This window comes from Notamacropus eugenii, chromosome 3, assembly GCF_028372415.1.
Source record: "Notamacropus eugenii isolate mMacEug1 chromosome 3, mMacEug1.pri_v2, whole genome shotgun sequence".
Taxonomy (NCBI): domain Eukaryota; kingdom Metazoa; phylum Chordata; class Mammalia; order Diprotodontia; family Macropodidae; genus Notamacropus; species Notamacropus eugenii.
The window spans coordinates 259,657,085-259,675,412 of NC_092874.1; the positions used below are offsets into that span (position 1 = coordinate 259,657,085).

An 18,328-nucleotide genomic window follows, 5' to 3' on the forward strand; every position below is an offset into this window, starting at 1 on the left:
CTCATGGCATCCACCTCCATTCAGTCAACATGATTAAAAATCTTGTGGTGCTTAGGGGTCATCATTACAAATAAATGTTCAGTAATTTTCAGTTGAATAAGCACTGCACTACAATAAGTGTCAAATGCACTATCTTTGCGCTGCCTGAACCAGATTAAAATGTAATTGGGAAATGTTTAATAAAAGACATTTGACTGCTACGGATTTTTTTTTTTAACTTTCTAAACTTTATAAAATTAAACATTACTCCGTACTTACTGTATTTAGTAGAAGGTGAAATTGTAGGTATATTTAAAAGCATATTTTTTAAAAAAAATTATATCCTACAGAATGTTTCCTATTCTTTTTATTTATTTATCATCATCTTATGTGTCTTTACTTTGAACAAAAAATGGCTAAAATGAGATATTTAACTAAAGAATGATGGAATTTCAAAGTTTTCATTATAAATGTTCATTGATTTAGGGGAAATGTTAAACAGTTTCATGACATCACTCAACTATGAATATAATTTATGAGCTATACTTGTGTGTCATGAAAACTTTTTCTTCAGTACAAATATATAATTTCTAATAAATGCATGGAAAAATTAAAAAATCTTCATAAAGATCTTCAAAAAATTCATATTATCAGTCTAAATTCAAGAAATAGAACTTACTTTTGTTTTTTAAACAGCTTGTCTATACTAGGTATAATTTAAATAACAAAAAATAAATCTTGATTTGAAGCTTTGTTTGAAATGAAAAAAACACAAACATGTTGAATTTTAATGAGCAGATCAGTTCTTTAAATTAGGTATACACCACATTTCTTATCACAATTAAGTCTGGTTCTTTTTGGACAAATAATGTGGTTGGAAAAGCCAAAGTGGTGAATCAACAATAATTTAAAATAATGTGGCTTCCTTGATCAGCACAGCTCTGCTTTTCCTTATACCGCTCTTCCCTGCCTATTCCACTGGTTCTTTTAGGACCTGTACCTCCAGGAGTCATTTGAATAGGAGACAAACCACAAATTCTTGAGTTAATCTCAGAGAGGTTCAAGCTTCAGGACTACAAGTGGCTCTTCTGAGCTTCTTGTCTGGTCCATAATGAAAGCAAGAAGGATAAAAAAAATCCATGAAAAAAACTCAGGGGCACTATAAATAATGAGAATGGAGGAATTCAGTTACTTCCAACACCAGTTCAGGTTCATAAGAGAGAACCACTGTAATGACTCTAGAAAATTATAGTCTTTTCATACCCTATTACTACTATTGAATTTTACTAAAAGATTATTATGAAGAGAATGCATAGCAATTAAATGAATAATTTCATGGCTTTAATCCTTGCAACTGTCACTAGGCCTTAATATGTTTAGTATGATATGACTTTTCTTTTTAAAGAACATTTTGTATTTAGCAAAGGAATTCATTTCAAATATAATAATTATAATATTAATTTCTAATGTAAAAAATTTTAAGGCACTGATCTTATTGAAATTTCCAATTTGAAAAATCAATGAATTTATAGCTATGACTGTCATTCAAATCACACCTAAAAAGGATAACATGTACCTGTCCACTGTCTTTGCTATCTTACCTACCTTAGTCTTTTTCCAATCTAAATCTTGGATGACTATAAAGGCAAGGGAACTCACACATAATGTAAGATTGTCAATCCTATATAAACCTGGTGCTCTCAAACAACACATATGCAAAACCTAAACACACTGGTGAAGGTGATTAATAAGAAATCTTTCTGAATTCCCTTGTTCTGGCATTAAGACTGGCCCTTTAAAAATACATATTTGTGTAAAAAAGCCTATGTTCAATGAAAGCTTTTTTTTGGGTGGGTGAATAATATTGTGATTTAATTAAAAGACAAGCAAAGGATAACAACTATTAAAAATAGCAAACAACTATTTCACATAGAACAAAACACAAGCATTAAAATTACTGCAGACATTATTAAAACAAAGTACGCCACAAAATTTCTATAATGGAAACAAAAACATTTCTGACACTTTTAAGATTTTGTTTCGTACTGGCAAACTAAATGACATTAAAACAACTTCAGCAAGTACCACTGAGGTAGACTTTCAATAATAGCTCTAAGTGTTCCCAGGAAAATATAAATTTGGATCCTTAAAGAAGAAAAGATTTGAAGTTGTACTATTTATGACTGACGCTTTTAAAATTAGGCTTAGGGCCGAGACCTGGATTTTGGAAGTGTAATTTGAACGACAAATTTTGTCATTCTTTAAACCTATATATAAGCTAAATATTTAGCCAACTTTCCTGGTACTTTTGAAAGGTAAAATGCAAATTATCTTCCTTTAATTAATAAATATATAAGATTAAAAAGTAGAAAATAAGATTTTGGTGATGTTTCCTTGAATCTACCCCTTTAACAGAGCACTAAAGCAGACAACCAAGGTTCTCCATCCAGGCTCTGGCATTAATTAGTTCTGTGGCCTTGGACAAATTACCTAACCTCCATGGGTCTTAATTTCCTGAAGTTCTCATCTGTAAATTAAGTGATTAGATGATTTCTAAAATCTGTTCCAGCTCTATACCTCTATATCAAAATATGTGCACCAGTATATGAGGGAGTCTTGCTTTCCTCAGCTAAAAAGAATTCCTTCCACCAAAGCATATCCCCTCCAGGTTATAACTTTAAGTGCTAGGAAATCACCTGAGACATACAGAGGTTAGGTGACATACTGACAAAGTAGTCACAAAGCTAGCATGTCAGGGCTGGCACTGGAACAGAGAGGTCTTCCTGACTCCAACCAAGCCCAAAACTCTATATTATATTATACTGTTGCAGCTTGATGGGAATTGAGGGAGGGAGAAGTTAAGGCAAGGGAATAGTACAATTAAATGAATTTAGGAATAGAAGGAAGGGGAAACCCTTTAATGTAATATGGACATACAAATGCAGGTATGCATGTTCAGGAAAAATGAAATATTGGCCTATGCAGATATGGCGTTGTTTTATCCAAGTGGTTTTTAATATGAATTTTTCTTTTAAAAATCTTTTTTTCTTATCAGCAGGGAAAAATGATGAAGAAGAAACAAACTAATTTTGACAAATGGCAGCATACGCTGAAATGCCAAATAATTATTAATAATAGTTGTCCACTGAAAGTTCTCTTGTACTCAACACACTTGGTATGAAGGTAACCTTGTCTGTGTTCTTAAAGGTTATAATAGTGTAATGGAAGTTTTCAGGTGCATGTGTATGTATGATGGTTACAGCAACTCATGGAATTAAATATTAAGATGTTGAGAACTACAGGTGAAGAGAATACTTCTATCTATCACACTTTTTTGGACATATTGCTGCTAATAATTTTAAAATGTCCAGAATCCTTAAGCTGCTGTACTGCTTTGGTTTTTTTTTTTTTTTTTTAGAATTTCTGTACACCTCTTACATTTTGTAACTCAAAGGAAAAAAAACTTAAACTAAAGAATTATACAGCTAGATAATTCATTGAAAAAAAGCTTGAAACCATGTAAGAGAAATGGTTATTGAAGTTAAAAATAAGAGTAATAATGATACCATATTACAATTGTATATAATAGTTTTGGCTATATCAGCTGCTGTTCCAGGATAAATAGAGTCAGGGAAGAGGGAAACTAAGACTCAGGGAGGTTATGTCAAGGAACGAAGGAACAGTAAAATCTCAGTGTGGGGAATCTTAAGAGGCATTAGTCAAGAACATCAAATATCACTGTAGTAGACTACTTTGATAACAGGCCTGATTTGCCTTAAGGACCAGTTAAAAAGGACCAGAGCCAAGATGAGAAGCCGAGTATGACTCCTATTTTTCAGTGATTTTCCTAGTCAACAATGCCACTTCTTTGCCTTCGAATTATAAGAGCTAATAATTAGATCTTAATGGATTGATGCTTGTTTCTGTTACAGTTTCTAGGGAAATAACATGTATTACTTCATTTATCCCAACAGAAAGATAGATGGTCAACTAGACAAAATTTAAAAACAAAACAAAAGAAAACCAAACCACCCCTTCCTCCCGTCACCCACAAAACCACCTATCCCTGGGTATGCTCTCCCCACATGGGGTTCTTTTACACACCTGCGTCTCTCCCTGACCTCTGATGTTGAGGACACAGTACCAGCAGTAGTTGTAGTCAAGGATGTGGTAGAAGCGGCAGCGTTTACAACAGTTGGTGCAACAGGAATGGTCACTGCCGTGGGAACACTGTCCTTGTCTTTTTCAGCACTATCCTCAGCCCACAAACGATGTGAGGTACTATAACATTATAAGCAGCAACACAAAAAGAGAAAAGGAAACAGCTAAACACCGAAAGCACTTGCTAAACAGCTGATAACATGTAACTCCAGGGATGGATTTTTTAAACACACCAAGTGAGAAATCTCTCAGCTATGAACAACAAAGCTCGCTAGGAGTAATCAGGATAAATTCACATTTAAGATTTTCATGAAAGAGTAGTTAATAATGACTAAATTTCATGTTTTATTTTTTCTTCACAGAGACATGCATAATTGCTACTTTAAGGCTGATGCCCCTAACTTTTTGTACAATATTTTTTCTGTCTGTGAAGTAGCCAAATAAGTTGAACAGGGTAAAATGAAAAAATCCAGAGTCCCAATACCTACTAAACAAAAATGCATGCACATACAAAAGCACACAGTAGACCTGAACACAAAACACAACTGTGCACTGACCTGCTTTGTGTGCCTGCTGGAGAGGAGCTGGCTGCAACCTTTGTGGTAGTGCTTGTGCCCGAAAGCAGGCTTTTCTGGAGCCCAGTTGCAGAGGTAACTGTTGGTGTTGATGTGGTACTTGGAACGCTAGAATTAACCATATCATCTTGTCTTCTACCAAAGGAACAACTGAAGGAAAGAGTCATATCCATATAGAGTGTGTCTGATGGTGGACACTAAAGTCACTGTCTCCACGTTACACAAATTGGTAAGGCTTGAAATCATCAGAAACACCACCAGATTTCCACTCACTACTTGCCAGAGTATAGAAAGGGTTACTAATTTGAAAATACAACATTTTATGAACAAGCACCATATTTAAACTAGTTTTGCTCATCTGGCATATGTCTTAAAATGTCCCAGCTCTTAGGTCCATGGTACAATGGGCCTGAGTAGAGCACTCTGGTGTGGAATGGCCTAAGGGAACCTAGTCAGAGCCAGTCATTGTGAAGGTCTGAAAAAAACCATTTCAGAAACCCTAGGCTAAGTCTTAAACTCTTAATAGGGCCTTCAAATAGATCCAGAATATTAGGCACTCTGGGGACCTCTAAGAAGAACCACTGCACTTATTCCAGTACACAAATATAAATAGTTCAGATTTAGACCACATTTCTGGCATGGTCCTAAAAGAAGACCAGTGAAACCTAAAGTCCAAAATGTCATTCATAATCTGGGCTCACTAAGATAAAAACTGATGAAGTAGCATATAGTCCTACATCTTATATAAACTAGTATCTGCATAAAAAAAATGAAACACAAAATGACTTCTTGTGAAGCTTTAAAACTTTTGTAAATTTTTCTTGTCACCTTTGATAGGAGAAAAGAAGCAAGTGTACGAAATGAGAATTAAGCAATTTTGCTCCAAGGCTGCTGACTGGTAGAAAATTCATACTCTTAGTCTTATGTTCTTCTTCATATATTTCCCTAAATATTGCTTACCATTTTCTTCCCTCAGGTCATATGAACGCTACTAGAGCAGTCAACATTCTGTCTGTAGCATTCTAACTGAATTCAAGTTGGTTGCAGAGACCTGACTTTTCATAAGCAGAATTTTGGGTTATCTACTGGGGATCAATTAGCTGGTTAGCATTCTCATTCAGCTCTTCCAGTCAAGTTATATGAAGAGCTCCAGTTCCACCCATTTATGAATGAATTTTCTATGGGGTGGCAAATTTAATGTAATAGAAATGATGGAGCTGTTGCTGTGAACAAATATTTATCAATCACATCCTAAAGGCTAAAAATATAAAAGCTAAGTTTCCCATAAAGAATGAAAAGGATTTTTTTTGAGGAGAACTGCTTAATTCTATATACTCTAAATAAACGTCTCTTGTTCGATAAAGGTTAAACTAACCCCAGTATTTCTAAATACACACAATAACATTACCTTTTATAATAAGGTGGGCCGAGGGAGGATAGTCCTTCATTAATTGAGCTATTCTTCTTGATGTCATCTTCCCATTTTCTTCTTGTATACGAACCACTTGTTCGTAAGCTTGAAGAATCTCTGTGAAAAGATCACACTTCAGTTATATGGCTCTGCACTAAAATGTAAACATTTATCATATGATCAACTGATATTCTCAAATTTTATACTGACCACTAAAAAAATCAAAGAAAAGTAACATGAACATATCAAAACTAAATTATGGACATAAGGATAACCGTCAAAAAGAGCTGTTGTGAGGTAGTAAACAGGTAGACACACTGAAAACTACATTCTGAGGTACTGTAAGCTCTGCTTTGGCAGAAGCTTTATCATGCAAAACATATAATGATTTTGCAAAAGGCATTTCAAATGGTATAGCTTCCTAATTATAGATAAGGAATACTTCATCAATACTTTACATTGTAAAAATGCAGATGTTCCAGTTAATAGACATTTCTGATCAGCAGAATAGGTTAAAACAGCCTTTTATTAACCAAAAATTCTAGGCATATTATGAAAATTTTAATTATTTTCCTGAATACCAGACTTGATATGATATGAGCATGTTACTGGACTAATATATGAGAGGGAATTAGAGATAAAATACATAGGACTCTATGTTCAATGAAAGGGTATACTTATTTAGAACATTACACATATTCCATGGATTTCTCTATCTATTCTTCACACATCTAGTATGTACTGAGCAACAGATAACACAGGCAAGACACTGTGCTTTTGGAAGATGATGGGAGGAAGACAGGAAAGGAATATACAAGGAAGGCAAGATCTTTAGCCTCAAGGAATCTGATCCTCAGAAAAATACATTTAGCATCCTATTCATGTCCTTGATGGAAGTGTCAGCATATATGTTAAGAATAATATCTTAGCCATATTAGCTTTAGCTAATATTAAAACTTCATAGCAGTAAACAAACTAGGTACGCACATTAAAAATTTAATGGGAGCACCTACAAATCACTTAAGTACTAATAAACACCGGCACTGATTTAGTGATAATGCTATAAAATTTCAGTATCTAAGGTTGACAGAGAAAATCCAGAAAGAAACATCATAGAAACTGTTACACTGCATTTAAATGTTTAAAGAAAAAAGGGGACTGGTACTGTTTTAATGGTTAAAAGCAGAGGTACGGTAGCAACTCATTCTGCTGTAACTAGTTTTGAAATCAGTACAAGTTTTAATAAAATGTAAAATTTTCCAAAATGTTGTTTTATTGGAGAACAGAGGATGGTTTATTCTAGTTTTGGTACAGAGGCTGGTGGAGGTTATAATAAGACAGCACCATGGTGAGTAGAATGTGGACAATTAGGAAAGCAAAAATCATAAACGTGTGAAGGGCTTTGAATTATTCACAAGTGGTCACACCAGATTTTATCTATACCCATTATTCCACAGCAATGGTTTACATGGACTTTTAAAGGTTAGTAACTGTAATAACAAAAAAAAATTATCAGTCCCTTTGATTTGAATGCTCCAGAAAGCACTTCTTCTAATATTGTCATACAAATTTCTAAGATATGTAGTACTGATATTAACAGGAAAACTAGAAGAAAGAAACCTTGGGAATTGGCCAATGCTACAAATCAGGGCATGAATTACTGTTTTGTTGATTGTCTAGACTTAAAAAAGTGACAGAGAAAACATGAATGATGCAGATTAAAATTAAAAGCATGTTGTGTGTACATTAAAAAAAAAAAATCCAGATAGCTAATTGTTAAGTATTTGCCAACAGGGGCTATGACTAGGTCTGTAGCAACTTACACAACAGAACTTTAGTTTTTCAGCCTGAAAAAAGGTCCAAACCTCTGTGAGCTCAATCGACCAAAACAGGTACTGCAAACTGCAGTCAGCAGTGTGGGTGATGTGCCGTCTGAGCCAGTTTTGAGTGAGTATCTGTATGTCTCTTCACTTGTTACATTTATTTGATTCAGATTTAGCCAAAGTTCTTTCTGTTTTGGATACAGCAATTAATATAACCAATATTTAGTAAGGTCTTGCTTCCTTTCTAAGACACTGTCTAGTGACTCTAAACTGAGTCCACTAAAGGGTAATCTTTTAGTTCTTCTGGACATGGGTGGATAAGTGGTTTTTGATGTACTGCTTTGTGAACTGGAGTCTTTGTCTCTGCTGCTGTCATTTGATGGACATAAATTTTTTCCATCATACTCCAAAATAAACTTGCACCATAAAAGTCCAGTAAGCTTCTCAAATTACTACAGAACTATTCATCCTTTCTGCCTTTTAAAAATGTTAAGTTAAAAAAGCTCACTGCTTAAGAGATAAGATGATGTATAAAATACTGTTTTCTCATTCTTTTCACAGATCTTAGAAAGGAAAGAAAAGGGACACTACCTGATATTTAAATGGAAATTTTAAATAAAATGGCATGCCTATCTTAACTAAATTCAAAGATTTTATTTTTAAACTTTTATATTATAAAATAAAGCAAATTATTTAGAGTTCACTAAGAAGTCACCTGTTTTCTTTCTCCTCAATGTCCGATGTACTGGCCAGACGCCTGGGTATTGTAGGTATAACATATGCAAGTCTAGTTCCTTTATTATCTTTCTCCTGCAAAACAGGGGGAAAAATTAAACTAAAACACAATCAATATTTATTAAAAAATGTGCAAGCATTCAGCTATTGTAACTTAGAATATAATTAGGAACCATGCACTATAATCTTGGCCCATTTGATCTCGGGCAAATGCTATTTTGTTAGGACCTTGGTTTTCTAATTTGTAAAATGAGGGAATAGAACCAGATAAACTCTAAGATTTCTTCCCTCACAAATACCCGTAACTCTTATTATTCCTTACTTATTCTATTATTCCTTACTTACTGGTTCAATCCCTTTGCCTTTATTAAAAGATCACCTAAAGTTTGAAATTCAGGAAATGAAAATTCCTTTACAATTCTGTGAAATTTCCTACAACTGGTAAAAAATAAGTTACTCAAAATGTCATTTTATATTTGAAGGCTATGTTTATTAATTTAAAAGACACAGATACCTCAAAAATTCTGTTTCATGTGGTTCAACAAGGTCAAAAACATTTTTGCACACTATATTATGTTTAGGGTAACATAAGTTTATTCTCACTTTTTGCCATTACTAAACACACTACTGTATATAATGACTTTAAATTAGTACAGGAAGATTTATTATTAAAATAATTAAAAGGTGAGTCATTTTTTAGTGTATTAGGAGGGAATTGTTCTATAATTTAATTTTTATATAGTCCAGTTAAAATATTTTTGTGACACCTTTAAATAATAAACTCTTAAAAGAAAATGCTGGTAAAAACAAACCCAAATTAAAAAAAAACAACAACAAAAAACCAAACTGGTTTATAAGCTACAGGTGGAAGAACAGTCACTGAAGTAGTCCCTAAAAACATGTATCTTGGTGAGGCATTGTATATAGGCTAGAATTAGAGGAGGAAATGGGGCCTGGCATACAACTCAAATGATCCCAAGTGCCTTTGTGATATAAGAGCTTATCTTTTCAAGACCACCAGTGCCCTCCTATGTGCCTGTGAATCACTGAACACCATAGTTTGCAAAAAAATCAAAATGTGAAGTGATCTAAAAAGAAAATAATGAACAAACATATTATGTGAGGTAGGCTATGGTATATTATGGTGATATTTGTAAGACATGCAATAATAATATTAGTTAACATTTATATATAATGCATACTGTGTTGCCAGGCATTATCCTAAGTGCTTTATAATTATGATCTTATTTGATTCTCACAACAACCTTGGGAGGTAGGAACTATTATTAACTCCATTTTATAGAAGAGGAAACTAAGGCAAACAAGGTTAAGTGACTTGTCTAAGGTCACATACAACTTGTAAGTGTCTGAGGCTGGATTTGAACTCAGGTCTTCCTGACTGCCGATCCAGCAGTTTAACACTGTCAATAAGTGTGCAAAATATGATGAAAGGAAGAGGCAGGGAGGACACATGGCAAGAATGAGGCACAGAAGATGAAAAGCACTGATGTATTAAAACCTACAAAATGTTAAAATATGTAAAAGAATCTCCACTGAACAGCAACCTAACACTCTATTACATAGAGTATTTATGGGAGAAAAAGAATCACATGATATGAAAATTCATTAATGGGGTACATTCACCTGACAAAGCATCTAAGATTTAGATTCAAAGCAAAAGTGAGGCTTACCCATATTAAACCGCACAACTTATTAATCCAGGCAATTAATACATGCATTCCAGATCCAGTACCTGACTACAGCAGGTACTCAAATGTACCAGACAAGGTATGCCATGACAGTTTTTGTTCTTTCTGATTATTATTAAACATGCAATTCTTCTTTGAGGACAGTACACAGTAGATCTAGTAGGATATGGCACCATTCCCTTAGCCCACAGAAGCCAGTTCACAGTTGTGGAAACAGTAATTGCCTAGTTGTGAGAGTTCTCACTTATTGGCTATTTTACTTAAATTCCCTTGGTCTGTTTCCTCATCTGTAATTCAGTAAGTAGTACTGATACAGAAAAGTCTGGCTCTGGAGTCAAAGGACCTGGAATCAAGGCACATAACTTCCCTGAACCTCTATTTTCATATCTGTAAAAATAAAGGGGTTGGAGAAGATGGTTTCTGAAGTTCTTTCAAGCACTAGGTCCATGATCCTAGTGGGAATTTTAGCAGACTACTGAGGGGAGGAGTCAAGTAAGATGATACATGTCAAAGTGCCTTGTAACACTTTAGTAACTAGAGAGATTTGGTGTGCTACAAATGATTATTAGCTGTGGTACTATGAGAAAAACAATTAGATACAAGTGTGATAATTTACCTTTTCTTTATTATCCAATGAAGAAGAAAGCCTGGGGCTGGAGGCTGAGCGCATAACCCCTGTTGTGTCCTTTCCTTTCTGGGCTTCTTTAGAGGCTGTGTTTTCAGCAAGGGCACCAGAGCTACCCGTCTTCCTCAGACCAAGTCTCCAAGAAGCTGGGGATTCATCTTTTCTCTCCTCTTCTTTTGGAGAAACTTTTGTAGAAGTTGGAAACTGTTTTTGTTTGTAAAAAGTGGGGGAAAAAAGTAAATCCATCATACTAGGGCTTGAATCAAGATAATGCTTGTAGGCAAACAGGACATAAAAATATGATCTTAAGAGAAAATACTGTTTTCCTATGTTAATGACTTCATCAATAATGACGACATCCATAGCTGAAAAAATGGAATAGAATTTTAGAAGTTAGGCTTACGAAAATACACTCCACACATTTTAATCACACAGACACCAAGATGCAAATCTAGACAAAACAGAAGTCATCACACAGTAAAAATTTTAAACCATGCAAATGTAGCACTGGCATTTGGATTAAGTTTGTTATACTGTAACCTAAAACAAAGTCTTGTACATACAAAATCCTCACCAGAAGTTTTTCACCTTTACTGGGCACAAGAACAATGCCAGTTTTGCGTAACCCCTGCCTCCATGATGCAGGATCTATTGATTCCGCCACAGGAATGATAGGAGGAATGAAATCATACTAAAGCCAATTAAAACATGACATGTAAAGAAATGAAGATTGAAAGAAAGAACACAAAAGAGTTAAGAAGAGATACCATATTCATTTGCTTAATTAAGTCCAGAAACTAGAAATAATGATTTTAGGCTTTAAAATAACTGGGAATAAGCTTTAATCTTAACACAGAGGACAGTACAATGAAAGAAGCTGTTAGAGAAATAAGCTGTACTCCCAAGACAGTTAAAAATAAACAACATTCATTAAAATAGCAGTCCAGAGTACCTAGTATATAAAGGTAGTTCAATTTAAAAACATGAACAAAAGAACACCAACCATTCTGAGGCTAACAGATAAAATCAAAATAGTGAAATATGAATTTTGGCTTTTAGTCAGTCATACAGTTTGCTTTAAAAACTTTGTTGTACAGATTCAAAAATGGAAAAAAAAGCATTGGTTTTATTTTTCTGATCCAAATTTAATATACATTAATTATATGAATTCTCAGGGAAATTGAAGTTGGAATATTTTAAGAGATGATAAAGGTGTTTATTGTTGTGAGATCTCTTAAAAAAGATAAATTTTTATAATTTTACACAATTTATCTCAGGAATGATTTTTGATTGATGATTACCATAAGAAATTCGAGCTTCATAAATAATTAAAAAACACATTCATTTCTATTGATTGTGAGCTCCAAGAGAACAAAAATTGCATCTTATTTTAACTTTGTATTTCCCTCCCACATCTCCTTGTACAATATTCTGCACAAAGTATATGCTTACTAAAATCTTGCAGGAGTTGGAAGATAATTAATGTGTCTTCACATGAGGAATGGAGCCTCAAATTAAAATGAGGAGTTGGTTATTAATTCCCATGAAAGAAGAAAATTCTGACAGCAGACTGCTCAAGGTCAATTGAACTGCTCAAAGGAGTTATGAAACAAGAAAATAATGGTGCTATTTTATAGGCACACTTTGTTGTATAAAGGTGATACTGCCCAATGATTCTGTGATGTGGCTCCAAATGATTTTTGACTATGTCCAAAATAAGTTATACTCTCTCCTCAATGGGTAAAAATTTGCTCATTCAAAATAAAGCGTTGCAATTTTTGAAGGCAATTTTGAAAAAAGGGGAAGAAAACCTTTTAACAATAGTATTATCACTGTAATAAATGTTATTCTCTTCCTAAGGCGAATAGCTTTGAAGATGATTAGTTCTTTGAATGGATTAGTTCTGATAAACTTGAACTTGTTAATAAGTGAGAGTACAATATACCGCTGAAATTTGTACTTTTATTTTTAGTTAAATACCACAGAAATGTCTTCTTGTCTATAGAGTTACTTTATAGATTCTGAGTTGAGGTTTCAAATTTTAAGACAAATAACCAAGAAAAACTAGAGACACCAATTAATAAGTTCCCTAAAATAGAATACTTTACAAAGTAAGTAGATTGATAAATTTTTTTTAGTAATTTATAGAATTAGGTTAAAGGGCATATGAATAAGAAATGTTTCAGTTCTTCAATGTGCCATATTTAATTTTGCATTTAGTAATAAGTAACTAATAAATTTAATGACAAGTAAATTAATCAGATCATAGTACTGGAGAATTCTAGTAAACTGAGTGTCTACTGTAGAAAGAACAGAATCTATGTTTTAAATGTGACAATTCACTATGCATGTGTGAAGTATTAAATAAATGACTGATGCACAAAAATATCTATGGCTATTAGAGGACAATGAACAGACTCTAGAAATAATGAGGTGAATAAACAGGTTCCTACATGGTGATGTGCATTACTAGAGGAATTGAAATATACCAGAATATAGAAGGAAATATATTTCAGCAGATCTCCTGAGAGTCAAATCAAGGAGTTGCCAGAGATGGCTTTATTATGTATGCAAAAGCAGTAAGACACTGTTCATCTTACAGTCAGGGCAAATGAACCAAAATCCCAAACCACACACAAAAAACTACTATGAAAATTGAAACTCACGTGCCAATATAACAGAGGATGATGAACTTGGTGTTAACACTCTTCAAATTAAATCAACATAACCATTGACAGTTGCAGACTTCAATACAACAGTAAACAAAGGGGAGGATGGCAAACTTTCTGATGGAGTAGTTATAAAAGTTGGTGGATCAAGTAATGTGAAACAAGTGAATGGAAAGTAAGATCAAATTACAGAAGCACTAAATGCTACATGTGTCACTGTTGAAGAAGGTATAGTTCTAGAAGGTGGCTGTGCATTTCTTTGATGATAATGGCCTTATTATTTATAATTATTAATGGCCAGTTAATTTCAGCAAATGAGGCTAAAAAAAACCGAAAAGGAAAATAAAAAAGACAATGAAAATTCCTGCAGTGACCATTGCTAAGTATGTAGGTTCAAAGCTCATTGATAGTTCAGAAATTTTTACAAAGCTCTTCAGAGATTGGTTATGATACAGTGCTCTGAGATTTTATGAATATGTTTGAAAATTAATTGATCCAATTAAGGTGAGACCTGTTTTGTTGGATGCAACTGGTATGGCTTCTCTCTTTATTTTCATAGAAGCTGTCACCAAAATTCTAAAAGCGGGCATGTGAGGAAGGAGGCATGTTCTAATTTCCTAGAATTGTGCTCTACCACAATGAACTATGACATGAGCAAGACTTAAAGACAGTGGTCCTTGCTAACTCCAGAAATCAAATGGAAAGAGAGTGACTCAATTCAAAGCTGATGTTCAATAAAATCACTAAATGACCAATTACTGGTTTCAGTTGATAAAATAGGTAACTGTTTACTGTTTTCATTATTCATGCCAAAAGACAATTTGTTCTGTGCTTTTTTGAATAAAAAGACATTTGTACATTTCTGACAGAGGCATAAGATCCATGTATATGATGTTCTGCCTTCAACTTCAATCAGTGGAGGCAGTTTTACTACTATTCTGCTAAATCAGAATTTAATGTTTGCCATCACAAAGTTCCAAAGTGGCTTTTGTTTTTGTGTGTAGATGAAGACTGTTTAAGATTATGTAGAAAGTAGGACTATCCAATTACGTGACAACCTTTGTATAATAAAATGGTTTGAAATAAATATATATATGAATAAGGTGATGGCAAAAATGGAAAATAGACAAGGAAAAGATATATATACTGCATAACATTATAAGTTTAACTGATGTGAATGAAATTCTGTTGAAGTAATTTAAGGATGGAGGTGTAATGTTGATGGGATTTATGTTAATAGGTGTTAAAGATCTTCCCTGCCTAAAAGACCTCATTGAGGGAGGAACTTGTTTAAAGAGAAAGTTTGCTTATGGGTAGGTTAGCTTCCTTGAAGGGTTTCACATTTTTTGTTTTATATATATACGTACATACATACATACATACATATATACGTATATGTATATTCTCATGTGAAGTTTTGCTTTGGGGCTCACTGTATGGAAGAAGGCTTGAGTGGCAGATGAGACTCTGGGTAGTCATTAAGGAGCCCAACCTAGCTTCCCCTTCTCCGCCCCCAAACCCAGATGCTGGTGCTTCTCTCTCTGATCACTATATATGTAATGGTCAGACAGTTAGAAGCCCTGTTTGTTGGTCTTTATTTCTGTACTTGTATTTCCTCTGTTGGTATATGTGATTAAAGAAGATTGCTGACACCTCAAAATTTCCTTTCCTTTTAGAAAAGCAGATGTAAGAACCTGTGCTAGCAGGTCATCCTGGATGTGTTAGGGTGCTTGCTGCACCCTAGGCTGTAAAAACTTTTTAAATTAACCTTTATACCATCATATTGGAACTCAAAAATCATAGCATGTTTGGCTTAAGGATGCAGAAATACTACTGAAGAAAGCCAAGACAGAAAAATAGCTGAACCAGATAAATGAAACAAAGAGTAGATCTGTGCCAGAAATTATAATCTAGAGGATACAGAGGGATCAACTGTCATGGAAGAAAAGAAACCAAAGGTATGGAAAATATCTCAGAATTTTCCACTATCAAGAAAAAAAAGGGTGAAAGGGAAAGAAAGTGTAAATCACTACTGCCTACTTTATCATCAAAATAAAATTTTTAATAGAAATACTATTCCATAGTGGAATATCACATTTCAGCACCACACAATTGACTAAAAGACAGAAAGAATGCAAAATGTTTGGTTCTTGGCTAAAAAAGTATTTGATTCAGTAGAACAAAACATTATAAACTTAAAAGCTCTCCTTCAACAACATGTCTCCCACATGGTCAGAATTATACAAGATCCCTTGAAATAAAAACTTATTCAGTGATCCTCTGTTCTATTTGATTACTAATATGAGTGAGGCATAAAAGAGACACATATGATGAACTAAAGTTTTTGTCCTTGTCACAAAAGAGCCAGTGTACAGTTTAACATTCCCTATAGATGATGAGGTCCCTTCACATGCTTTTGTATGTAGATAATATGTGATAAATGCCGACTGCATCAATTCTAAGAACACTGCAGGACCTCCTAAAGGAGACCCACAATCACTCAAAAGAATGAAAAACCATGTGGATGAAGAATGTGTATTATCCAGATTCTGAAATGCAATTCAGAGGAAAACTTTTAAGAACTTATACACATACAAGACAATAAACTGAGCTCAGTGGTGAACAAAAGAGTGGGCTGGACTGTTCTGGGGAAATCGAAAAGTCCTTAAGATCCTACCTGAAACAAAGGTGCTTCTTTTTAAAATAATACTCTTCTCTGATTTCTATAACTGAGTCATGAAATGCTGGAGTGTTTCAAAAACTGAAACTAAGGATGGCCCGAAAGACAACGAAGAGGTATGTGGAGAGCGTGAAGAGAAAACTTATGCACAAAAGAGAGGATGTATGATTTTCATAATGAGGCAATGGTATAAAATTGTCTATGTGCTCCATTGGTATCCTTGTGATGTCAGAAAAGTCAGAGGAAGATTGAGCACATTTGGTTGATCTCTGTGTCAAACTTAAGAGAGGAGACAGAGAGGAATCACACTGGATTGGCAGGCATAGATTTTTTAAAATTTGCATCAATGGAGGGAATGCCCAATCAAATCAATTAATCAATGAGAATTTATTAGATGCCTACTACTTACTATGCGGCTGACCCGGGAGACATAAGCACAAAAAAAAAAATGAAACAGTCTCTTCTCATAGTGTACTTATGTTCAAATAGAGGAGATACTAATACATAAATATGTAGTAAATAAATACAAATAAAAACAAACTAGTTAAATACAAGATATTTAACTACCTTAAGGCTAATTCTTAACAAGAGGTGGAGGTAAGAGAGCATTCCAGCCATGTAGAAAGGTCAGTACAAAAGCACAGAGATGGGAACTGAGAGTGTTGTGGGTGACAGAGAGAAAGCCAGTTTGGCTAAAGGGCAGAGGGCAAGCATAATAACATTCCATTATTTGGAATAAAGCACCAAGGGTTGCTGTAATCATCAAGAAGATAGTATTTTCAAGTGCTCAGCACGCTGCCTGGCACACAGGCACTACATAAACATCATTACTAATTCTGTGGGTAGTGGTGGTGAACCCTGTAATTTCACTGTATCTTTTGCTTTCCTACCATTAAAAATGGAGCGGATTTTTACATTTTTGCTTAAATAATGAAAAAAAGACCTGCACTGTGAAAACAGGTAGAAAAGGGCAGGTATCATAGCTTGGTAATAAATTTGAAGATTCTAAGTAAAGTCTCTCCTAGTTCAATTTTTATCACAAGTAATTGATTAGTATTTTCATATCTTCTGTGTAAGAAATACTTATGAATAGTACATTATGTAGAAATTAGAGTCTTGTAAAATTTTTCCCCCCATCACGATTGCTAATAGTCACAAAAATTTTTTATAGTGGAAAAAATACTGTTTGTAGGGAATAGAGGTTCAATAGTTGGCTGTGTAACTTACTAATTTTTGTAACTTTTGGCAAATCATGTCATCTTTCTGTATCTCAATTTCCTCATCTATGAACCTGAGATTAGAAAACTTCTATACAATATACTGTATCAAATAAGCTAAAATGTGAAATAATTTGTAAATTATAATGTGATGAGGACAAAAATTCTAATATTCCAATCTTCAATAGTACCTTGCAACCAATAAGGTCACACTCAGGCATGACATTAGGTACTTTTATGACTGAATAAACAATAACTTGTTTTGGTATAACATTCAAATCTTTGTCCAGTCTTTGTACAACCTGTCAATTTCTAAATGTGCCATCATGTTCATTTAGGGGAACAACTGGTGGGGGGAAGAAGGCAAATGGAGATAATTACATCTAGTAAGGAAAACTAGCATATGGAAATGTGTTCTGTGTCACCAACCATGTTGGATGTAGTGGAAAACAATGCTGGGCAAATAATTTCCAAATCTCCACAAATCCATCCCTCAATTAGTCAATCAAAAACTAAATATTAAAACCCACCATGTACCAGGGACAGTGTTAAGAACACTGAGGATAAAAAGAAAAACAAAACCAAAACCAACTCTTGATCATAAAACACCCACAATCTAATGGGATATACAACATGCCAACAAATAATTACAAACAAGCTCTCTCTAAGGCAGGGGCAGGGAACCTGCAGCCCTGAAGCCACACATGGGTCTTCTAGATCCTTAGTGCAGTCAAATTTGTTTTG

At 34.1% G+C, this 18,328-nt stretch overlaps 1 protein-coding gene across 13 annotated transcripts in view; it reads right to left on the bottom strand.

Annotated features, from left to right (window-relative positions):
• PPP1R12A (protein phosphatase 1 regulatory subunit 12A) overlaps positions 1-18,328 on the bottom strand; it is a 175,193-nt gene that overhangs the window by 38,137 nt on the left and 118,728 nt on the right. For 8 of the 13 annotated variants that reach the window (XM_072655458.1, XM_072655457.1, XM_072655468.1 and 5 more), the window contains 5 exons: positions 11,010-11,222; positions 8,665-8,759; positions 6,124-6,243; positions 4,698-4,865; positions 4,084-4,260 (listed from right to left, as the gene is read on the bottom strand). In XM_072655458.1, the coding sequence (XP_072511559.1) occupies positions 4,084-4,260; positions 4,698-4,865; positions 6,124-6,243; positions 8,665-8,759; positions 11,010-11,222 (773 nt within the window). The remainder of the gene's footprint in view (positions 1-4,083; positions 4,261-4,697; positions 4,866-6,123; positions 6,244-8,664; positions 8,760-11,009; positions 11,223-18,328) is intronic. The other 5 variants (XM_072655464.1, XM_072655470.1, XM_072655463.1 and 2 more) reach the window with 3 other exon arrangements.